Source organism: Coregonus lavaretus (assembly GCF_964263955.1).
Source record: "Coregonus lavaretus genome assembly, chromosome: 6".
In the NCBI taxonomy this organism is placed as follows: Eukaryota; Metazoa; Chordata; class Actinopteri; order Salmoniformes; family Salmonidae; genus Coregonus; species Coregonus lavaretus.
This window is the reverse complement of record NC_139993.1, coordinates 1,777,828-1,803,691: the sequence shown is the minus strand read 5'-3', so window position 1 is coordinate 1,803,691 and position 25,864 is coordinate 1,777,828. Positions and strand designations below refer to the sequence as shown.

Below are 25,864 nucleotides of genomic sequence, written 5' to 3'. Positions count from 1 at the left end.
TCAGTTTTCAGTTTATTTCCAACATTTACAGAACGGTGTAAATTTTAGCTTTTTTCCACTAGAGGGTGGCAAACGTTCATTCACTGCATGCCTGTGGCTGGTAATGTATACTGAACAAAAATATAGTGTTGGTCCCATGTTTTATGAGCTGAAATAAACGATCTCAGCAAATGTCCTTACGCACAAAAAGCTTATTTCTCTCAAATTCTGTGCAGAAATGTGTTTACATCCCTATTAGTGAACTTTTCTCCTTTGCCAAGATAATCCATCCACCTGACAGGTGTGGCATATCAAGAAACTGATTAAACAGCATGATCATTACACCTTGTGCTGGGGAAAATAAAAGGCCACTCTAAAATGTGAAGTTTTGTCACTCAACACAATGCCACAGATGTCTCAAGTTTTGAGGGAGTGTTCAATTGGCATGCTGACTGCAGGAATGTCCACCAGAGCTGTTGCCAGGGAATTTCATGTTACGTTCTCTACCATAAGCCGCCTCCAATGTTGTTTTAGAGAATTTGGCAGTATGTCCAACCGGCCTCGGGTAACCACACCAGCCCAGGAGCTCCACATCTGGCTTTTTCACCTGCAGGATCGTCTGAGGAGTATTTCTGTCTGTAATAAAGCCCTTCTGTGGGAGAAAAACTCATTCTGATTGGGTGGTCATGTGAAATCCATAGATTAGGGCCTAATTTATTTATTTCAATTGACTATTTTCCTTATATGAACTGTAACTCAGTAAAATCATTAAATTTGTTGCATGTTGCGTTTATATTTATGTTCAGTATAGTAGTCAAGGAGTGGACAAAACACTTCTGGTTTGTGATGATGGGATGTTGCTTTCTCATCGTTTTATACAAATGTATTAGCTACATTATTAGCTAATCCAGACCAGACTAGTCTAACATAGGGGATTATAAAGGGTTATAAAGTCTACACAATAAATGGGGACATAGTTGTTGGTCCATATCACATTACTTGATATGCTACAAATCCCACAAATACATGTACCTTGCTGTTCACGGAAGAATATCGTAATTTGGGTGTAATAATCAATTGAAAGTCCTTTTGATGTGGGAGATGCTTGACCACTTCATCACAATAATTTGAGTCGAAAGGTGCAAACAAAATTGATGGGATGGAGAATTCATATTCAAAGGATGTGATGTGTGATTGACATGTCAAAGAACAGTGAATGTGCCTTTTTCGTTTGATATTATCCAATTATTATCCAATTTATTCATTGCAAGTTTCTCAGGGCAGCATCCACCGGTCTGCAGGTGAAATGTCATGGCTCGAGCAGACGATCAATTAGATCAAGGTTTTCAAATGAGAGGAATTTCTACCAATCGCCTGTAGACTTCAGGCGGTGGAATCCAATCATATTTTATCTTTGAATAGTGGGTGTGCCACACGGCTGGTCCTAGAGGCGGGAATAGAAAAGTGCTGCATGGCGAGTTTGGTTGAGAAGAAGTTGGATGGTGCGGGTGTACCACTGATGAGAAGCGGCCGAAAAAAGGGAATATTTGCAGAAAATTCAAAGAATACTGAGGAATATTACATTGTTCTGCTTACTATCAGTGTATTCATAAAAGTGTCTGACTTTCATTATCAACTGCACCAGGTGAGTTTATTAGAGTCGTTTTCTGAGGGATGCCGGGGTGGCTAGTTGGCTAACGGATTATTTTGCCATGACTTTTCAACGATGGAGGACCTCAACCTTGCTGGCTAGCTGACACTAAACTAGCTAGCTAGCTAACATGCTCAATTGTTTCAATGTAATCTTCTAGATTTAAAAAATATATAATCATCAATTGAATTAAGTTATCGTTTTCATAATAACAAACTAATTGATATGCTCATTAAAGGAAAAATTCATGCATTTCTTTCCAGCTATACGTTTTAGCCACCCGCCACACCACAGACAGTGATTATGCATGCAGCGCGAGGAGCCTAAACTGCATCAGAACTCCTGAGTCCTGTTGATGTTCATTGCTTTAGCTCATGCTAAACATATGCTAAAGTAGCTGCTAATACAATTTTAAATATTTAAGGTACTGCTCGGTTATGATAATAGAAGTTTCACTTTTATTTAGAAATGCAATATTGTAAAAACTATGCTCATCAATGCAGCTAAATACAGAGCTTGCCGCGACTATGTTAGCTAACGTGAACTTACCTAGCTAACATTAGGTACAGCAATAATCAGTTTGATGTGGGCAATGCATATTCTTCTAACCACGTTTATTCTGCACGTTTATCAGCGAAGGGCTTGGTAGTTTCAACAAGGGCTGGCAATGCCTTGGCTGGATGACTTGCTTTGGCTTGCGGTCAGCATAATATCATAGCGGTTTTCTGAGACGGGGATGCAGTGGCACGACAGTGCGTTTAGCAGCACCCTGATTCCTCTATCCAATGATCTGGCCCAGTTTCGGCTTTAAGCAGTGGCACGACATTGCGTTTATCAGTACCCTGATTCCTCTATCCAGTGATCTGGCCCAGGTTCGGGTTTAAACAACACCGTGTAAACACCCTGCTAGCCATCATCAGCTGGAGCTGGCTTGCCCAGTTGAGTGACAGGCGTCAACACATCTCTTGATTTTCTATCAATATTCTCAAGTATAGACTAATCTACTCAAGCCATAGGCAAGCTTATCAAAAGTTCATATATTTTTCAGAAAATTCTCCCGCTATCAGTCCAGAAATGATGAAAATCTCATATCAGCAGTAATAGACTATTACAATAAGATAGTGTTATCGGAGTTGATTACATCATATCCCAATCATTCTTATCGCAGTAAGAGATCACATGGCACAGGGCTACTACCTGGATCAGGAAGTGTGCTTGGTTGCCTCTTCCTATTTACTCTGGTCTAGTATGCATAATCAGCCTCTGTAAACACTAGATACTGATACAGAAGTTGGCGGTGGTGGTCTGTGAAGCATTTCAGCAGGGCTGGGCTGCATGGAAGACTGTGTAATTCCTCCACTCCTCCCTAGATGCTTCAGTCGAGGATACATGCTGTTGTTTTTCTGCAGTCATGATGCAAAGGAGGCTGAAGTGTTCTCCAAACACTGACCTAGGGTCAGCTTTCCCTCTTGGCTTTCCCTTCCAATCCCTAGCCTAGCTGAACTGGAAGAAGTCATACATATGCAGTGTATGACAGACAGACCGTGGATCTATCTCTGTAGAGGGAGAGCCTCTAGTCTACCCACACATAGCTTGGCTCAGACATCAGGGAGATAACTGTTCATGTGTTCTGTCTGAGGAAATTCTCTTTTTGAGGGAGTTGGTGAGAGGGACACACTGAGGGTACTGTACTGGGACTGGGAGTGTGTTACTGTAGGAGAGAGTCTGATTTACAAGGAGACTAACCTCAGAACTCAGCTAAACTGTCTATTGTTCTGGTATTTAAGCTCCAGATTAACTAGACACCTACAGCCAGAAATCCCAGCTGGCTTCACATGTTTGTATCACATTTGACTTGGTTTGGATTTACAAGGCTGTTGGTTTTGTGCTAGATGGGAGAAACTATGCAGTGTGCCTTATTGCTTTTCAGATAGGCTATATGCAATGATAAGAGACCATGCAGGGCGTGTGTAGTAGCAATACAGGAAAGATAGTGTGTGAAGAATCACCTTCCAGACATTGGAATTCCTGTTACTAACCCTTAAAGGAAGAGGATTTTCTTTACTCAATGGTGGATTTAGTGTAATAATACCATAATAACACAGGGTCTACTACTCCTGCAGTCCCCTCTCATCTTGGACAGTGTTCTGGTAGGATGCCACAATCCAGGAAGCAGGAGATCCAGGCTCATTTTAGACCTCTTCAATCAGTAACTTGAGAATGCCTTAAACTGTTCCTCTATTGAGGATTACCGGTACTTTGTATCCCAAATCTACCCCTGGGCATCACATTATTATATTCATCAATAGATCTACAGGAGAGCTTTAGGTAGGGGCTAGGGGTCAACCTGAGTCTTTAAAATAATGTGTATAACTCAACCAATGTGTTAACTGTTTGTGTCTTCCGTCCAGGTGTCCTAGTGTGTTCTGGTTCTACCCCAGAGATGGCACAGCGGAGCGGGCAGGAGGACCCGGAGCGGTACCTTTTTGTGGACCGCGCCGTGGTCTACAACCCGGCCACGCAGGCCGACTGGACGGCCAAGAAACTTGTATGGATCCCATCGGAGCGCCACGGCTTCGAGGCGGCCAGCATCCGTGAGGAGCGCGGCGACGAGGTGGTGGTGGAGCTGGCTGAGAACAGCAAGAAGGCCATGGTGAACAAGGATGATATCCAGAAGATGAACCCTCCCAAGTTCAGTAAGGTGGAGGACATGGCCGAGCTCACGTGTTTGAACGAGGCCTCAGTGCTGCACAACCTGAAGGACCGCTACTACTCGGGCCTCATCTACGTAAGTAGGATAGAAGTCCTGCTTTTTCTGACTTGAGAAAATCAGGAGTAGGCTTCTTTACCTTACATTGGTATCTTATTGAAGTGGACCAGTAGCCTTTCCCCTCCCCTTTTTGGGATATTGTACCCAACTACCCATCACTTCAATCAGCATTGTCCAATACCAAACCCACAGAGACCCCCAAAACCATTTGTCCTTAGATATACCACCATACTCCAGGTTCTAATAAGTTGGCAATGGTATAAGCAATGTCCCAGATAACCAGTGTTTCCCCTGTGATTACGGCCCACTTAGTGACATGACATGCATTCCTGGAATAGATGGAATGTCAGTTGGCCGCCTGAGACCCAGAGAGAAGGGAGGACAACTGTGATTGCCTCCACAATTCCACGGCACCAGCTATTCCTGTGGTTCTCTCCCCAGGTGGCTGCAATAAGAGGCAGTAAGAGAGCTTGGGGGATGAGGTCATTTTGGAATGTTAATGAAGCAGAGGTTTTATTTTCACACTCACATTGACTCACTGCAAGGTGCAATATGAGGGGATGTATGAGGGATTTAATGTTTATTTTTTAATGGATTCTGAGGCTTGTGGAGTGGTCCTAGTTAATGGCATGTTGGCTGATGTGGGAATATGTCATTAGTTCCCATGGGTTGCATTATAAGCCCTTTAACCCTGACTGCTCTCAATAACAAACATTAACACGCTCCAATGCTCTAAGGCAGGGTTAACCAACTGGCGGCCCGATAAAAAAAGAAATGTGGTTTTTATTTTTTATTTTGTTTTATTGTTGGACATAGCTAAAATACTGTTAAAACACCAGGAAATCAGCTCCAAGTCATTTTAATTTTGGAAATCTGTTAAAGTATTCCCACACATAATAGAGAGACACATGGGATCCTATACAAATGTAAGCAAGGTTTGAAATGATTATGTTTTAGTCAAATATTATATCAGTTTGAGCTTCTTGCTATAAATGATTTGTAATTATGTACCAGCCGCTCAATAAAATTTTTTGTTGATCCCTGATTTAGGGCTAGGGAGGTTACTACTACTAGTAACAAAGCGGGCCATGTTGTCATAGTAATTGCCCTGCTAGAAATGACAAGAAGGCCTCTCGACCCAAACCCTATGCCCCGTCCAACACACTCCCCGGCTGGGGCTGGATTGCTAAGCGAGCTCCAGGCTTTAGTGAGGCCCTGTCGGTGCTCCATCCATCCATGTGGCTAGTAGTGCTAATGTAATGGCTCCCTGCCAATGGGCCTGGTCTATGCAGTAATCAGCCAGCCAGGGAGGGAGGCCCATGCTGAATCATTCACACAGACTAACCGTACCGCCATCACAGGGCTCTTTGTCTCTCAGCAGATAAGCAACAGCTGTCCCTGAATAACTGGCATATTTTTGACCTTCAGTAGTACTGTACCAAACCCACTACTTGATTAGAAAATAACTCCCTGTCAAGTAGGGCTGACCCCATTTAGTCGACTGGTCGATTGTTTGGTCGTAAATAGATTTTATTTTTCATGGTGCACAAGACACCTGTCTATTTTGCGCCTGTCTCAGTGGACTAATCCATTGCGGAGGCCACGGAGATGGCACAGTCCATCACTCTTAAGACATGTGCTACTGAAATTGTAAATGGTTATATAATGTAAGAATAATGGTGCAACACTAATAAATATAATTTTATAACAAATGCGCTTTCTCCCGTGAGGGATAGCGGTCGCTGTCCGTGGTTCTAAAACGTAATCTTCAGCGTGCCGTTGAATTGGCATCTTTCCCTATATGTTGCTATTTGAATAATGGCGAAGTTAACCATGCATATTGGTGTTGAGAACAATGCGGCGGAGGCAGCAGCGGAGTGAGGAAATGAGGAAACATCCCTTGGCTTAATTGTCTAAGAAAATTGAGGAGAGAGGAAACCCCAACTTAATTAGGTCTATAATCAATAGCCTAACTGTTAAACGTGCCTGGCTTTATAAATCATCCATATATATCTACATTATATAACCAATAAGACAGATCCTGCTTCTGTTGCCAGAATGAGTGTTTATTTAATAGCCTACTGATTCCGTGAACACCAAGCCTCACGGAACCTCAAAATGTAGAATAAAGCAATTTCACAAATTCGGCTGTTTTTAATCTTTGCTATGCTGTAATAAAGGCTTTACAACACTTTTTTCGTTAGAACAGATTCTCTGGTATTACTTTTCATTTATTTACTGTTGTTTACACTGTTCCAAACGGGCTGAAAAATTATATGGTAATCAAACAGCACCTGTTTGTCACACATAATGTGCACGCAGCTCTCGCTCCTATACCCTCCTTTTTCTTGATATCCTTCTTCTTATTGTTATTATTACAATTATTATTATGGTCACCATTATAATAAGTAATGTCATTATCATCTGAAACCATACCTCTTCAAACAGTATCTTAAATAATCATCCTCCTTACCTCGACACCCTCCCCCCCACCAAAGAAAACCTGACCCCCCCCCTTTCTAGCTCTGACTCTACTTATAGCTACTTTATTGAGGAAAAATGTACTTTCTATGCCTGTGATATGTGGTTGTCCACCTAGCTATCTTAAGATGAATGCAACTGTAAGTTGCTCTGGATGACTAAAATCAAAACAAATGTAGGCTTCTTATAGTAGTAGCCTTGTATAACCACCATCGCGCTATAGGCCTAATAGCGGGTCCTGTTTAGTCTTAATACCGTAACTTATATTTCAATATATAGGCCACAGTATCAATCAATCAATTGTTCATTCATGTCATCACACAGCATACGAGTCATTCATGCTTTGAAATGCAATCAAGCATTTTAGTTTTTAAATGAAATAACAAAGGGAGCTTTGGATAATTAGCCTAAACAATAAATAAACCACAATTTACGAATGCATGCAACTGTTTTTACTCTTTGCTGTATTAAAGGCTTTATATATTTATTTATTTTCTTGTTAGAACAGACTCTGGTACATTTATAATTTATTTAGTGTCGTTTACACTTTTCCAAATGGTCAGAAAAAATTATAATATTGTAATCTAACAGTACCTGTTTGGTACACAATACTCACACAGCGCTTGCTCCTATACCCTCCTTTTTCTTGATTTCCAGTAGTTTTCACAACTAAGTCAAATGTCTTCCACACATCTGAATTCCCTTTTCCCTCCTGAGCAACCAGTAAACATTCCCGTGTTTTGATTTTCTTTTTCATGTCCTCCGCATCCATTTGGCTGTTACGTGTTACGATGTTCGGAGTTTGTTATAACCAATTTATTTATGTGATTATGATAGGCTATAGGTCAGAACCTATTGGTCACGTGCATGCAATGCATACATGTTTCACGTAAAGAGAGCAAGGGTTGAGGGAACAGGGAATGTTTTTATTTTTAATACAAATTAGGTATTTTGGTAATATAACTCTTCAGTCAGAGAAACAAAATGGCTGTAATTATGTTGCAGCTTCAGCGCAATAAACACTTGCTGTGCTGCCTGTTCGCTGCAGCAGGGAGGAGCGAGAGAGACAACATGCGCCCATCACAAAGGCACACGCTGTCATATTGTTTTAACACAGCGTGGCCATCAGGCTCCCTCTTAAGTCATTTGTGTGTCTTAATAATTCATCAAACAGTATCAGACAAGCTCGGGGCAGAACGGCAGATTTTTCCACCTTGCCGGCTCGGGCAAGGTTAAGAGCCCAACGCTCTTAACCACTAGGCTACCACTAGGCTACGCAACTGAGCCTTTTAAACCGAAGGTTAGCAATGCTAACAGGTACATGTAAAATCCTATAGAGAATGCTAACTAAATGCTAACGAGAGCATTGCAAACATTATATACAGTTTCTGTCCTAAACTATTTGCAGGACAGCCATCCCAGCTCATAAAGTTATACAACTTACAAAAAAATGCTACTCACAGTTTGCTGCACGCACAAAACAAACATTAGACAGCAAGGCTCTTGATCAGGGTTTGCGTTAGCTGGTAATAGCCGGCTTTTGGCCGATACAAAAATAGAAAAGCCGATAAATAAAATTGGCACCGGCCAATTGTCCTTGGCCAGGAGAAGAAAAAAAATCCCATAGCGACATTTTTAGCCTATTCATTGATAGAAATACTAGACGATGGAAATACATTTGACTGGTTATGCTTATCGATCTATAGGTTAATTTGCATAATTTAGTGCAATGAAATTGCCGCTTGTGTATATTTGTTATATAACTTATTTAGCACGCATAGCATACAGATACAGAGCCTTTGAGCGGAAAATCTGTCAGACAACGCTTTTATAAGCCCAATCATTGCGCAACAATTCTAAATGCAATCGTGTGTTGAAAATAGCTTTGATGGCCAAAATTCAAAAGAGCTACTATTTTTATTTCTCAGCCGGTAATTGAAGCGCACTTCCCATTCGCCATTCAAATAATTAGGCAACGGAAGGCAGGCTTCATCAGTGCGTCACACAACACTTTACAATGAGCTGTAGCCAGTATGCATTTTGAAAACATATACTTAGTTGTTTAAAACCTGAACGTTTTACTACATATTATGAGGCATGTTTTACCTTGCTTCAAAGTAGCCTAGGCAAAATCCGACCATATCCGTGGAGGCAATTATTTTATAAAGACTTCCATATGCCATTGAAACCAGTAGCCTATTTCTCTCATGTTCTATTGGTTTTCAACTTTCTTTCATTGTCCAGTAGCCAAAGGCACAATCCTAGTCATATTAGCAACCCATGCTAGTTGTTGCATATTAGATCTTAGCAACCCATGCTAGTTGGATTAGATCTCCCCTATTTCTAAATTTCTAACATATATTTTCATCTCTATCAGTTTGAGAACAGTATTTTCCCGCTAATTGCATTATGAAACAAAGAATCACACGTAGTCTACTGCCTTGTGCGCATTGCTGTGCTTATAATGTGAAGAAATAATAGTTTATCAACATTTTACGCAAAATGTTTTGATCTGTTGCATCAGACTCATTGCTTTAGATGTTTTTTTATTTTTATGTAGCCTAGTACTGGTTGTATGAATTTAGGATCTATCGTCTCACAACTGTCCCAGAGTGGAATGGGCTATTTCTTTCTCTACAAGCTGACCAATAGAATAGGTAAACCTTTCTAGTATGGGGGGTAGTAGATTGAAAGGGGCTTTTGATTTTGCTGTTTGTTACTCATCTTGTTGGCTGAGGAAAAGTAAATCTTCAAAGTGCTCATTGGAATTCAGTAAGAAGGACGCACGTCGTTGCATCCTCAACTTGCATGTTCTGTTAAAATGAATTACCATAATATAAATATTATTTCTGTCATTCTGAGCACCATGGGTGGACGCCCTAATCAGGTTATGCACCCAATGGATATGGGTCCGGTAAATTTATCAAATGTCCAGTAAATTAAAATGGTGCCGGTCAAATGTCCAACGCCACATTTTCCTAACGGAAACCCTGCTCTTGATCCAGGCGGGGATTTTCTGCTGTTACTCAACAAAGAAGCAAACCACTAAATTAGCAAACCAAATGCACAACTGCAGTGCATTTAGCACATTGTAGACAGTTAACTTAATAGTTATAAAATATCTAGCTGGCAAACATTTAGTTGTGAATGTAACTAGATCGCCTGGCGTGTGCTGCACAACAGTGAGTGACTCACAAGGCTCCGGTCTGTCATTGTTGTGTGCTTGTAAACAAACACCACGTGACTGGGGACTACGGGTAAGCTTCATAATGAAAATTTATGTGACAGGTGAAATGAAGAACGCAATCTTCTTTATCTCCTAACGTATTGCACAAGTTGAGTGCAGGTATTAACTTAAAAAGTAGCTACAAATATACAAATGTATTAAACTTCATAGAAATAGTTTCAATAGTATTGACGGGATTGAAAAACCATCCTGTGAGCTATTTCCAAATACCCCGGTATATGTACAGTGCATACATTCAGAAAGTATTCAGATCCCTTGACTTTTTCCACATTTTGTTACGTTACAGCCTTACTCTTTTTCCCTCATCAATCTACACACAATACCCCATAATGAAATGTTTGCTAATTTATAAAAAAGAAAAAATGGAAATATCACATTTACGTAAGTATTCAGACCCTTTACTCAGTGCTTTGTTGAAGCACCTTTGGCAGCGATTACAGCCTCAAGTCTTCTTGTGTATGACGCTACAAGCTTGGCACACCTGTATTTGGGGAGTTTCTCCCATTCTTGTCTGTAGATCCACTCATGCTCTGTCAGGTTGGATGGGGAGCTTTGCTGCACAGCTATTTTCAGGTCTCTCCAGAGATGCTAGATCGGGTTCAAGTCCGGGCACTGGCTGGGCCACTCAAGGACACTCAGAGACTTGTCCCGAAGCCACTCCTGCGTTGTCTTGGCAGTGTGCTTAGGGTCGTTGTCCTGTTGGAAGGTCAACATTCGCCCCAGTCTGAGGTCCTGAGCGCTCTGGAGCAGGTTTTCATTAAGGATCTCTCTGTACTTCGCTCTGTTCATCTTTGCCTTGATCCTGACTAGTCTCCCAGTCCCTGCCGCTGAAAAACATCCCCACGGCATGATGCTGCCACCACCATGCTTCACCGTAGGGATGGTGCCAGGTTTCCTCCAGACGTGACGCTTGGCATTCAGGCCAAAGAGTTCAATCTTGGTTTCATCAGACCAGAGAATCTTGTTTCTCATGGTCTGAGAGTCTTTAAAATCCAAGCGGGCTGTCATGAGAAGTGGCTTCCTTCTGGCCACTACAATAAAGGCCTGATTGGTGGAGTGCTGCAGAGATGGTTGTCCTTCTGGAAGGTTCTCCCATCTCCACAGAGGAACTCTACGAGCTCTGTCAGAGTGACAATCGGGTTCTTGGTCACCTCCCTAACCAAGGTCCCTTCTTCCACGATTGCTCAGTTTGGCTGGGCGGCCAGCTGTAGGAAGAGTCTTGGTGGTTCCAAACTTCTTCCATTTAAGAATGATGGAGGCCACTGTGTTTTTGGGGACCTTCAAAGCTGCAGACATTTTTTGGTACCCTTCCCCAGATATGTGCCTCGACACAATCCTGTCTCGGAGCTCTACAGACAATTCCTTCGACCTCATGGCTTGGTTTTTGCTCTGACATGCACTGTCAACTGTGGGACCTTATATAGACAGCTGTGTACCTTTCCAAATCATGTCCAATCAATTGAATTTACCACAGGTGGACTCCAATCAAGTTGTAGAAACATCTCAAGGATGATCAATGGAAACAGGATGCACCTGAGCTCAATTTCGAGTCTCACAGCAAAGGGTCTGAATAATTATGTAAAAACATTTTTATTTTTATTTTATATGTATACAGTTGAAGTTGGAAGTTTACATACACTTAGGTTGGAGTCATTAAAACTCGTTTTTCAACCACTCCATACATTTCTTGTAAACAAACTATAGTTTTGGCAAGTCGGTTAGGACATGCACTTTTTGCATGACACAAGTAATTTTTCCAACAGTTGTTTACAGACAGATTATTTCACTTATAATTCACTGTATCACAATTCCAGTGGGTCAGAAGTTTACATAAACTAAGTTCACTCTGCCTTTAAACAGCTTGGAAAATTCCAGAAAATGATGTCATGGCTTTAGAAGCTTCTGATAGGCTAATTGATATCATTTGAGTCAATTGGAGGTGTACCTGTAGATGTATTTCAAGGCCTACCATCAAACTCAGTGCCTCTTTGCTTGACATCATGGGAAAATCAAAATAAATCAGGCAAGACCTCAGAAAAAAAATTGTAGACCTCCACAAGTCTGGTTCATCATTGGGAGCAATTTCCAAATGCCTGAAGGTACCACGTTCATCTGTACAAACAATAGTATGCAAGTATAAACACCATGGGACCACGCAGCCGTCATACCGCTCAGGAAGGAGATGCGTTCTGTCTCCTAGAGATGAATGTACTTTGGTGCGAAAAGTGCAAATCAATCCCAGAACAACAGAAAATTACCTTGTGAAGATGCTAGAGGAAACAGGTACAAAAGTATCTATATCCACAGTAAAACGAGTCCTATATCAACATAACTTGAAAGGCCGCTCAGCAAGGAAGAAGCCACTGCTCCAAAACCACCATAAAAAAAACCAGACTACGGTTTGCAACTGCACATGGGGACAAAGATCGTACTTTTTGGAGAAATGTCCTCTGGTCTGATGAAACAAAAATAGAAGTGTTTGGCCATAATGACCATCGTTATGTTTGGAGGAAAAAGGGGAAGGCTTTCATGCCGAAGAACACCATCCCAATCGTGAGGCACGGGGGTGGCGGCATCATGCTGTGGGGGTGCTTTGCTGCAGGAGGGACTGGTGCACTTCACAAAATAGATGGCATCATGAGGAAGGAAAATTATGTCAACATATTGAAGCATCATCTCAAGACATCATTCAGGAAGTTAATGCTTGGTCGCAAATGGGTCTTCCAAATATATATACAGTTGAAGTCGGAAGTTTACATACACCTTAGCCAAATACATTTAAACTCAGTTTTTCACAATTCCTGACATTTAATCCTAGTAATAATTCCCTGTCTTAGGTCAGTTAGGATCACCACTTTATTTTAAGAATGTGAAATGTCAGAATAATAGTAGAGAGAATGATTTATTCCAGCTTTTATTTCTTTCATCACATTCCCAGTGGGTCAGAAGTTTACATACACTCAATTAGTATTTGGTAGCATTGCCTTTAAATTGTTTAACTTGGGTCAAACGATTCGGGTAGCCTTCCATAAGCTTCCCACAATAAATTGGGTGACCCACTGGAATTGTGATACAGTGAATTATAAGTGAAATAGTCTGTCTGTAAACAATTGTTGGAAAAATTACTTGTGTCATGCACAAAGTAGATGTCCTAACCGACTTGCCAAAACTATAGTTTGTTAACAAGAAATTTGTGGAGTGGTTGAAAAACAAGTTTTAATGACTCCAACCTAAGTGTATGTAAACTTCCGACTCTGTAAATAAGGTATTTTTATTTTATTTTATAAATGTGCAACAATTTCTAAAAACCTGTTTTCACTTTGTCATTATGGGGTATTGTGTGTAGATTGATAAGGCTGTAATAAGACTGTAAATCAATACCCCATAATGACAAAGCGAAAACAGGTTTTTAGAAATTGTTGCAAATTTATAAAATAAAATAAAAATACCTTATTTACAGACCCTTTGTGGAAAAAGTCAAGAGTCTGAATACTTTCCGAAGGCGCTGTATATACGGTATACTGCCCAAGCCTAATTTGGATGTCTTTATCGCTCTCCCATTTCCCTGTCTCTCACTCTCTCCCTCTTTCTCTCCCTCCATCTCTTTCTCTCCCTCCATCTCTTTTAAAATTGTAATCCAGCCTCCTTTTATGGATATTATATAGAGGATATTATATATATATAGATATTATATATAGATATTATATATATAGATATTATATAGAGGATATTATATATATATATAGATATAGATATAGATATTGTATAGAGGATATTATATAGGCCTAGGTTTTGGTTGTTGTTTGATCCTGTGACTTTAATGACTCTCAGGTCACAGTGTAAAAGAACCAAGCTCTTCTGTCTCTCTGGTGGGGCTGATGGATAGTGGTTTGTTTTTGTGAGGCTGTACATTGCAGTTTCATTCTTGTAAAATAGGTTCTATATGCACTCCATTCATAAAACATCAACACAGAGCCTCACAGGGAGCTCTGCCAATCCTAAACTCTCCTGGTGCCACAGGTTCTTGACTCCTGGCAGCCCTATGCTAATGAGATAGGATGTCAGAGGCTGAGAACTGTAGAACTCTCAGCCAAAGAATGTTAATAAGCATGAAGTGTGCCGACCAGGTCAAGGTCCCCTCCCTGCAATCCAATACAGTAGAGGCCAGGGACATTTCATAGGGAAGAGTCCCACTTTGAAACTGCCGCTGACTCAACCCTCAAAGCTGATGTGCCCAAGTGCGTAGTGAACAGAGGCTGTTGAAGGGTAAGGAAGGACACTTGCCTCCAGATGTGTTTTTGGTAGTGCTGAGCGATTGTGCGATTGTGAGGGCATATAGAGAGTAGCTGTTGCTTGGCGAGGTATCTCTACTTGAAAATACATGATCTATGATTGATAGTTGGTATTCAGCAGTCATAAAAGCATGCCTTATTTACTTTGAAGAACTACTAAAATAGTAAGTTTAACAGACAGCATAGGCAGCAGCTCTATAGAGATGAGATGATGACTTGGAATTAAATAATAAAGTCAAATAAAACAAACGTAATATACACAACAACTGAAATGTTTTATTAAAGTAATGTGAATAAATTATGGTTAATAAGTGATAAGCAGGAATGGGCAGTCACTACCATCTTGGGACTTTTACTAATTGTTGTTACATCATTCAACCCACATAATGCATAGTGCATTTAATGTTTTAAAAGATTAGTCTAAAACCGAAATGCAGACTGGGAAGATGGCCCAAGGCCTGGAACTTTGAGTTGATGCTTGGTTAACTTCATCTGCAGACATCCCCTCTTCAGTCTCCCCTAAGCCTGGCTTTCACTGGAACATGGGTCTCTCTGTTCTCAATTGAAACCAGTGCGTCAGTTATGTTTTTCACACAAAAAATATTAAGATAATATTTTCTTTGAGTCCCCATAAGCAGACAGATGGGACCCAAACCACTCCTTTCTTGCCTCATGCCTCAGACCGCAGCCTGGTCACAGGCCCGCTGGGATTAGTATGAGGTAGAGATCAGTATGCAAACACTGCGCGTGCACACACACACACACACACACACTGTGTAGATGGAGCAGAACTGCTTGCTCTGCGCTAGTGCGCCGTTGGTCTCCTCCCACACTCAGACCCCAATGCTATTGGAGCACTGGAAATGAAGCACTGCTCATTGTGAACGAAATTAGACCATACTCTCTCTAAACCCTTTGAAAATCCTATTCTCCATAATCATCGCCTCTTTTCAATATGCTATGACAATAAAAACGGAGTGGCACTGAGCTAAGCTTCACAGACGGAACAATGTTGAGAATGAGAATGAAACATCCACTCTCTCAATGAAGAGGCCCTCAACTCTTGCCGTTGCTCAGCTACGCTCAGCTTGGGCTTGGCATGGGGGACCACTTGGACATTTCCGGAGAACTGGGAACCTAGTCAACTGTGTCAGAGTTCTCTGTTGTTAACCACAGCCTGGCTATCTGGGTACAATACTTTGCTGTACTGAGAGACAGGTTCTTGGCCCACGCCTCCCTCCATCTACGGCACTGTGCTGTGTGAGACATATATGCTCTTGGCTGGGGCTCTTGTAGCTAGGCGTCTCACCCCGGTCTGTACTGTATTGAGAGAGCGAGGGACAGGTTCTTGGCCCAGGCCTCCCTCCCTTCATATACCTCCTACACGTCTTGCCCCCGTTTGCAGACCCAGAGCCCCACTAATCCCCCAAGTACTCCCCAGGGGCTGCCATCCAGTACTGGGCAGCTGAGTCATCTCTCTCCCCGACCCTGCTGCTGCCTGTGGGTCTGGTCTAGGCTGCGCCGGCCGGCCGGGGCGCTGATCCGTCTGCCTGGCGCTGTGCCCACTGTGGGGGGCAAGGGGAAGGGGTTAAAGGTGGTGTGGTGTGCCACCTTGCCCTACTCTGCTTCCAGCTAAAGGTGAGGCTTCCAAATATGTGGGGATCTGTGGATTCCGCAGGAATCTCTTCCATAACTCCATACTCCTCGACCAGTGCACCAAGATTAATCGCACTAGAATGTTAGTTACCCCTGTGTAGCCACATACCCCCTGCTAGTGACCCTTGCATCCATAATTTTTTTCTCTCCAAAAAGCTACCTAGTCCCCCAATGTGACTCAAGAACATTCATCCCGCCGTTCTTGATTACTTCCTTTTTGTTTGTGTATTTTTCTTTACATTTTTATTGTTTGACATTTGACTGCATTGTTAGGAGCTAGTAACATAAGCATTTCACTGCACCGCTATAACACCTGCGTAAACATTGATTTGATTTTGGTTGAACAACAAATCTCTGCTTCCTCCTGAGCTTGTTGTTGCTGTGGCTGACCCATGACCAGGCTAGAGCATATCTCTGTCTGTCGGAGGGATCTGTCTGTGTACATATGAAAGACTGGCCATCTGGTGACCTACCCACCCCTCCCCTAATGCACACCATGATATCCCCCAAAATCACTGCACCACGTGTCGTCTCAAAGTGACCGTTCATCACATTCTGCATGGTGATGGTGATTGGCTCATTTCCATTCACCATGACCTTCAGCATATTGGCATTATTTTTATACCATATAACACAATTCCACAAGCACCAGTCATGCTGCAGCCAAATACAGTACAATAAAAGTCCCCTGTGGTAAGAGGCGTAGCAGCTACAGTTGAAGTCGGAAGTTTACATACACCTTAGCCAAATGCATTTAAACTAAGTTTTTCACAATTCCTGACATTTAATCCTAGTAAAAATTCCCTGTCTTAGGTCAGTTAGGATCACCACTTTATTTTAAGAATGTGAAATGTCAGAATAATAGTAGAGAGAATGATTTATTGCAGCTTTTATTTCTTTCATCACATTCCCAGTGGGTCAGAAGTTTACATACACTCAATTAGTATTTGGTAGCATTGGCTTTTAATTGTTTAATTTGGGTCAAACGTTTCGGGTAGCCTTCCACAAGCTTTCCACAATAAGTTGGGTGAATTTTGGCCCATTCCTCCTGACAGAGCTAGTGTAACTGAGTCAGGTTTGTAGGCCTCCTTGCTCGCACACACCTTTTCAGTTCTGCCGACAAATTTTCTATAGGATTGAGGTCAGGGCTTTGTGATGGCCACTCCAATACCTTGACTTTGTTGTCCTTAAGCCATTTTGCCACAACTTTGGAAGTATGCTTGGGGTCATTGTCCATTTGGAAGACCCATTTGCGACCAAGCTTTAACTTCCTGACTGATGTCTTGAGATGTTTTTTCAATATATCCACATCATTTTCCTTCCTCATGATGCCATCAATTTTTTGATGCTGCCACCCCCGTGCTTCACGGTTGGGATGGTGTTCTTCGGCTTGCAAGATACCCCCTGTTTCCTCCAAACAAAACGATGGTCATTATGGCCAAACAGTTCTATTTTTGTTTCATTAGGACAGAGGACATTTCTCCAAAAAGTACGATATTTTTCCCCATGTGCAGTTGCAAACCATAGTCTGGCTTTTTTATGGCGGTTTTGGAGTAGTGGCTTCTTCCTTTCTGAGCGGCCTTTCCGGTTATGTCGATATAGGACTCGTTTTACTGTGGATATAGATACTTTTATACCGGTTTCCTCCAGCATCTTCACAAGGTCCTTTGCTGTTGTTCTGAGATTGATTTGCACTTTTCGCATCAAAGAACGTTCATCTCTAGGAGACAGAACGCGTCTCCTTCCTGAGCGGTATGCCGGCTGCCTGGTCCCATGGTGTTTATACTTGCATACTATTGTTTTTACAGATGAACGTGGTACCTTCAGGCGTTTGGAAATTGCTCCCAAGGATGAACCAGACTTGTGGAGGTCTTATTTCTTTAGATTTTCCCATGATGTCAAGCAAAGAGGCACTGAGTTTGATGGTAGGCCTTGAAATACATCCACAGGTCCACCTCCAATTGACAAAAATTATGTCAATTAGCCTATCAGAAGCTTCTAAAGCCATGACATCATTTTCTGGAATTTTCCAAGCTGTTTAAAGGCACAGTCAACTTAGTGTATGTAAACATCTGATCCACTGGAATTGTGATACAGTGAATTATAAGTGAAATAATCTGTCTGTAAACAATTGTTGGAAAAATTACTTTTGTCATCCACAAAGTAGATGTCCTAACTGACTTGCCAAAACTATAGTTTGTTAACAGGAAATTTGTGGAGTGGTTGAAAAACAAGTTTTAATGACTCCAACCTAAGTGTATGTAAACATCCGACTTCAACTGTAGCTTGCGAGCAGACACGTTGTTTTTTTTCTCCCTGAGGAGAAGGAGTGTGTATGACTCACAATCGCACTGCCCGCTCCAGCCAGGCGACAGCCGTGGCGTTAAGCTTTGCAAGGGGCTTTAGGCTAGGAACCCGCCGCTACACCCCCCCCCACCCCCACCAGCATGCCGCGGCCACACCGCCATTGCTCCAGCTCAGCAACTGGGTTAGCCGACCTTGGGCCCCTCTGCAGCCCCCTGTCTTCTTCCTCCCCTACCCCAACACACAGACAACATGATTACAGGAATGTGTCTCTGCCGCCCAGCCAAGCTTGGGCTGACCAAGAGAGAGGGACTGAGAGATGGAGAGAAAGGGTGCATGGACAGAGAGAGAAAGGCTGATTGGGTAATGGACCCTTTTGCATAGTCACCCGTCCCCCCTCTCTGACTCGGTTAATGCAATATCCCAGCCGGCAGACTGTAGACGGGGATTAACCCTCTCCTGGCCTGCCCACCGGCCTGCCACCCCCCCCCCCGTCTGACTCTGACACTGCAGGGATGATATGGCAGTTTTGTACGCAACTGCCTCGACCCCCATTTAGAGATCTGCATTACTGTTAAAGAGATCAGATTTGTTGCTCTCCATTTAGGGTTATTACAATGCATCACAAACAGCGTAACTCATTCCTTGACTTGAGTGCATTGGACTGTGCGCAGCAGCATCCCTCACTGCACTGAATAAGGAGCCACCCTCTCAGCCGGATGCAATGAGTTGGAGGCAGAGGAGGAGGAAGCCGAGAGTGCCATGTGGGAGGAATCTTAAATGGTACAGGACTTTGGCAGCCATCCACCTAGCAGCATCTATATCACAGTGACTGCTTCTGAATGACCAGTTTTTGGAGGTCAGGGGGAAAGTGAGAGATAAGGGAAAATAAATCCCAGCCATTGGGCACAGTGGCTTTATGATGCATAATCATTATGATGATAATGTTTTAAACTCAGTGCCTGTAGCAGCAAACTGATCATTAGGCTATTTGGATACAGCCCAGCAACGATCTTTGTTCTCGCTCTCCCTCTACTCTACCTGTATGTATCTTTTCACATCTTCACTGTCCGTCCACCACCATACAAGCCAAGGTCAGGCTATTACTCTGTTTGTGCGTAGTCTCTGTCCACTAAGCAGTTCACACTCCTTTTCAACCCCACAAGGGAGAGGGAAAAAAGGGCAATGATTGCTTCATCATCATTAGCGACTAGTGATAGTAGTGATTCCCTGTGGGGGACTGAAGGGATTTGTTAGATCTTTCTCATTACATGAAGGCTGACTAGCCCACAATTGTTTCAGATGGTTTCTCTTTACCTGGCAAACCTGTATTATTAAATGTAAAAAAAAAAACGTGATATATACGATATATATGCGTCTTCAGATTCCCGTTTTTCACACTGAATGACATTATCTTCTCTCTCCTGCAGACGTACTCTGGCCTCTTCTGTGTGGTGATAAACCCCTACAAAAACCTGCCCATCTACTCGGAGAACATCATTGAGATGTACAGGGGCAAGAAGAGACACGAGATGCCCCCTCACATCTACGCCATCTCAGAGTCTGCGTACAGATGCATGCTCCAAGGTAAGTCTCAATTGGTTATGGATATCCCTCCCTTTATCTCAATGCACAAAATATGCGCATATGTTTGCTACACAGTGAAATTGTATGAATGATCTGATTCAGTCTACTGGAACCAGAAAGTCAAAGCCAATTTAACCGGTTGTATTGGGATTAAGGCTGTTGTTATTGTTCGGTTGAGAGGCACTCAACCGGGAGGTATTAGGACAGCCTTGTTTCCACTGTGGCAGGTGCACTTATCTCCCAGGTCTGTGATGTTAAGTGGAGCCTGATTGGATAATTTGTCATGTTAATTGTACATTGCCGGTTCCCCAAGGGCTAGATGTTGTTGTTGTGTTTCAATTTAAACTGTTGCTAGGGGATTGTGATGAGTGTGATAGAAGGAGTCAGGCGCAGGAGGGTAAATCACTGAATACAAAGTTTATTCCGTCGTACACAAATACGCTGGATAGCGACACACGGAAACAGGCACAGGGGAAGCTATCTACCCTGGCAATACACAGTATGGGATACTCCAACAATATAAAGGCACAAGGGAAATATCTACCCCGGCAATACAAAGGGAGAGTAGCTCCACCGAGCTACACTATTCTCACAAATAACAATCACAGGACAAGGGGGGCAGAGAGAACACTTATACACAGACTAATGAGGGGATAAGAACCAGGTGTGTGTAATTCACAAGACAAGACAAATGGAATGATGATATATGGAGCGGCAGTGGTTAGTAAGCCGGTGACGACGAACGCCGAAACCTGCCCGAACAAGGAGGTGACAGGGATGAACAGGTATTAGGCCTTTTATATCATCATTTTAGTTGTATTTGATTTTATTTGTCCTTCTGTAAATTGTCAAAATGTAACTTTTCCCCCTGTTGCATTTGGCAGGGCATCTCCGTTAGCTCTACTGTTACAATACTCAAGGCTTTCGATCTCAAGTTACCAAAACAAAACACACCACGTGTCGCCAATGCTCGTAAAAGTTGTTTAACAGTCGCCCTGTGATTGAAGGGATTACTACTCAGTCTCAACAACTTTAGGGCCATTCATTTCACTAGAAGGCTAAATTGAAACCATCAGCTGAACCATGGTTTGTTGCATACTAAAGTCACCCCCAATTATTTTGATTTAGTGCACTGGCCAACTCTGTATTATGTAGTAGTTGCCCTAAATTCATGCATCTCAAGCGTTATGGTATCAAATGGCATCAAAAGGCCTCTGTGGAAACTGTTCCAAAGGAGCTGGTCTTATTTCTCTGTTTATATTTCCACCTCCAGAGAGAAATTAATTTTGCAAGCAATGTCTGGAACGTGGGGAGCACAGTGGAAAGGGGAAGTGAAGGACGACAGTTTTTTCTTCTGATACCTCAGAACCTCAGAACTATGCACTTCTGGCTATCAGCACCACTATGGGCTATAAGCACCAATGAGAGGTCCTGGGTCTAAATATCAGCCTGAGAACCCAAAGCCTTTAGTCACTGCAGAGATAATCCACTTCAGACCTCTTCAGATTGCCAGAGGCCTTGACTTTGTCTCTGGCATGGTCAGAGTATGTTGATACACTGCAAGTGTTGAGTGAAGAAAAACATACACCAAAAGCTTTATTAGAATTGCATCTGATTTCAGAACTCAAGAAGGTCGAATCCATGTGACTTAAGTAGATTCACAATCCTATATGTGATGTTAAATCCAGTTTATAATATACTTCATCCAATTTGGGTTGGTTTTTCTCAACCATAAGTCTTCCAGGGGTTCGTGATGAGCGAGAACTTATCTCCTACAGCGTCAACTAGCCTATAGGTTCTTCCCAGCAGGAGAAGCCTGCATAAGCTCATATTCCTCACATCAGTGGAAAAATAGGGACGGGCAGAACTGATTTACAAGAAGCTGCTTAAAGAAAGCACCCATTTCTCTATCTCACTCCACCATTCTAGTGCCAATAACCTATCGGTACTTTCAAACCACATGCTCCATCTTTTTCCATTGCTTTACACCCTAATTGCCAAGGTTCTTGGCTTTCTCTGAACAGCTCGTTTTTTTCTTGGAATTTGTTGATCACATTTTTGTCCGTTGGCATTTGGTTTATTTGATGTCTTTTGTATTTGATACTCCAAGTAGAAATAGCCACATTATCTGTCCTGTCCCAGACACCTGTTATCTGTCCTGTCCCAGACACCTGACTAAACCAACATATCATTCCAGGCAGCAAACAATCCTTCCCAGTCCACCTTTCTCTCCCACTCAAATGTATCCCCATCTTTTACACCAGCGTGTGTTTGTATTTGCACAGCTCCTCTTGACCTCTTAACTCTTTTTCTGGATCTTGGGGTGAGGGGCAGCTCCCCAGCTACACTATCAATGGACAAACTCTGGATGTCAATAAGGCTGTGCGATTGGTGTGAATGCACATCATGGAGCACCATCCCATGACTGTCACAACAGACATCATAGAGAGATGTCTGAGAGAGTTGTCTCTCTTTCCCTCTGCCTGAAATAGCTGGGAGGCACCCCAGGCTGGGAGCTGTGACTGGGACCAGACCAGTGAGAGCAGAGAGGGTGACCTGCATTTGGCAGCACAATGGGACAATGGGACCTTTTGTGGCGAGGGCTTGTCCGTCCAGTGGGGGTTGGTTTTGACGAGTTGGGCAGTCCCGTCATGCAGGCCCTGCCTAGTGTCAGTGTAGACAAGGAGGAAGCTCCCTCTCAGTGTGGAGAATGTGTGCATTGACACCTCAAGTAGTGTCCTCTGAAGAATCTCTCCAAAGACACTGGTTGGAAGTACTTTACCTCATGTGGTAATGCCACTATCGGGCATTGCATGTGCATGCAAATACATAGTGCTTCCCCAATCATACTTTTGTTGCCTTTCCCATGACCCAGTGAGTTTTTCCCATTACCCCCTTCACACCTTCCAGCTTTCTCTCACCCTGAGCATCTGCATGGATGCAGGGGTGGGGGGCAGGGACTGGAGACTTGGACTTGGAATAAGTGCCATTCCAAATCCAAATAATTTGTTTTTTTTTCGCTTCATTTCACCCATTTAAATGAGGCATCGGTTTCTACCAATAACCAATTTAGAAATGAAAGGATACCTCTCAGGACCTGCAGTTCCTATGCACTTTTATGCAGGCTTGTCGCAGTGGTAGTCATCGCAAGTATAGTCATCATGGCTAACCAGCCAATAATAATATAATAATAATAATATGCCATTTAGCAGACGCTTTTATCCAAAGCGACTTACAGTCATGCGTGCATACATTTTTGTGTATGGGTGGTCCCGGGGATCGAACCCACTACCTTGGCGTTACAAGCGCCGTGCTCTACCAGCTGAGCTACAGAGGACCAACCAGCGGTTTGGCTCAAAAGGAGGTTTGTAGGTTGGAGATTAGCGGATGCCAGCTGCTGCTCTGCCCCTGAGCAGGTCTATAACCTGATTCAGTTCAGTGATTAGGCGCTGGTACCCTGGCGCAGTGGTCTAAGGCACTGCATCGTAGTGCTAGCTGTGGCACTAGAGATCCTGGTTCGAATCCAGGCTCTGTCGTAGCCGGCCGTGACCGGGAGACCCATGGGGCGGCGCACAATTGGCCCAGCGTCGTCCAGGGTAGGGGAGGGAATGGCCGGCAGGGATGGTAGAGCATGGCGTTTGCAACGCCAGGGTTGTGGGTTCGATTCCCACGGGGGGCCAGTATGAAAAAATAAAAATTAAAATAATGTATGCACTCACTAACTGTAAGTCGCTCTGGATAAGAGCGTCTGCTAAATGACTAAAATGTAAATGTAAATGTACTGATTGTATGAAAATGTCACTGGATCACTGCATAGTGTTATGGATATCATCACAGCATTATCTCAGTGCCATGATTGCATCCCTAAATGTTGTGATTGTGGTGATAGTATCACACCACTTTGGACATTCAAATTTAGCCACGAGGAACAGGCATTTGCTTCATGTCATTTATTAGGTTAAGTGTACTTAACATGAACAATGCACATTGGTCAACATTTCTGCAACTGTGCCAGATTTAGCCAGCCGGCAAATTTTCATCTGTAGTCCCTGGGCAGTTTGTCATCTTCACAGTTTTTAGGCCTCACATCTTCATCCAAGGAAGTCAACTTCCAGATAGTCAAATCAAGTTAATGGCTAAATTGTCCAGTCATTATCCCAGCATTTCTGAGATGCCAGTCTATGGCCAGATGGAGGGTTAAATGAGGTGTAACGTTACAAAGTCTGGGTTGTTTAACTTGGCCTCCCCCCACCACAACTAGACCCACACATCTGCCATTGATTACTTCTCCAGATACTTTCCATAATCTCCCTCGTTGCTCTGGACTGATGGCGTCCAGTCAGTTAAAAAGGGGCTAATTTGAACATTTCTGGAACTTAAGAAACGCAAAGCGCTGATGTTCTCTTGAATGAAACCATGTGTTAGTTGGGAGAAGAAACGGCCATGTCAGCATGGGGATTTCAAGAGTGGACTCGACTTGCATCAACGGCAACACTGTCCCTCAGCAACATAGTTGTCCAACAGAAAGGCTTTGTGAGAGTGAAGAGAAGAATGGCCTCTGTAAGGACTCTCCCTTGTTTTTGAATAGGCCATTAGGTCTACTCAAGGCAGATCTATATTCTCATAAGCTTTGAGCAATAAGCCTACATTTCTCTCATAGGAACCCTCTCCATCACTAAATGAATCAATCAAATAAAATGTGTGCAAAGGACAATAACTAATGTCTTTTGATAATAGTCTCAAAGATTAAGAAATGTTAAGTAAATGGTGTGGAGGAACGTTTCTGTGGATGGAGACCTCATGTACAATGTACGGTCTAGACTCAAAGTGATTGTGGCTGTGTTATTACAATGTAGGCCTAGTGTGTACGATCTTGGACCCATTGCATCCCTTGATCCACCTGGTACCAATAAGACCTGTAATGGTTTTCATGGCCAAAGTTATTTTGAAAAAAATCCAAGGCTTTGTGCCTAGCCCGCCTCGTCCATCCTGTGAGTACTAGAACACACTGAGTACACACAGAGATTATTGTTAATCTATTGAAAAACAGACCTGCTACATTTTTTTAAGGAATTCCAAGTGGAGCCAAGAAAATACAGGCTTGATACAATTTTCTGAATCTGTTGTTTTGGTGATTGTTCTCTTGCTTTTACCTGGTTCAGAAGAACATTGACCAGTTGCAGTTCTGGATGCTGAAAGTACTAGATGAATTATGGTACTGTTTAATGTAATTAATCAAATTCAATCCCTAATTTCCTCTACACTTAGAAAAAAGGGTTCCAAGAGGGTTCTTCGGCTGTCCCCATAGGAGAAACCTTTTTGGTTCCATGTAGAACCATTTTTGGTTCCATGTAGAAACCTCTGTGGAAAGGGTTCTACATGGAACCCAAAGCGGTTCTAGTTGGAACCAAACGGGTTCTACCTGGAACCAACAAGGGTTCTTCAAAGGGTTCTCCTATGGGCACAGCTGAATAACCCTTTTAGGTTCTAGATAGCACCTTTTTTCCCAAGAGTGGACCATGGGATTTTTATTAGCCTAATAGTTGGAACAGCATGGATTGAGTTAGCCTGCTCTGTTGCTTTTCTCATATGTTATGGATTCAGCAGATTCAGCACTCCTCTGATTTTTCCAGCCAAACATGGGAAGGATGTCCCTGCAGACACTCTGCAGTCTGAGCACCTGAATGACCGTGCCCTCCAGACAGAGCAGAGGTCTAGCTGTTTCTATAGCCTCCCCTGAGATCCACGGCAGGCCCGGCAATACTGCAGCACACAGCCATTTTCCCTAGAGATATAATACGAGCGTGGTTGATGTCATAAACCTATAAAGTTCTGGAATATGCTGACAATGATCTATTTCTATGGCCCTTCTCCTCTAAGGTTCTTCAAAAAAGCTG

General features: G+C 42.7%; 1 protein-coding gene across 4 annotated transcripts in view; it reads left to right on the top strand.

The window, feature by feature from the left end:
- Positions 1–4,073: 4,073 nt before the first annotated feature.
- LOC311131330 (myosin-10) overlaps positions 4,074–25,864 on the top strand; it is a gene marked incomplete at its 5' end in the record, with an annotated part of 86,896 nt that continues 65,105 nt past the window's right edge. For all 4 annotated transcript variants that reach the window (XM_084164255.1, XM_084164254.1, XM_084164252.1 and 1 more), the window contains 2 exons: positions 4,074–4,418; positions 19,811–19,967. In XM_084164255.1, coding sequence (XP_084020381.1) covers positions 4,074–4,418; positions 19,811–19,967 — 502 coding nt within the window. The remainder of the gene's footprint in view (positions 4,419–19,810; positions 19,968–25,864) is intronic.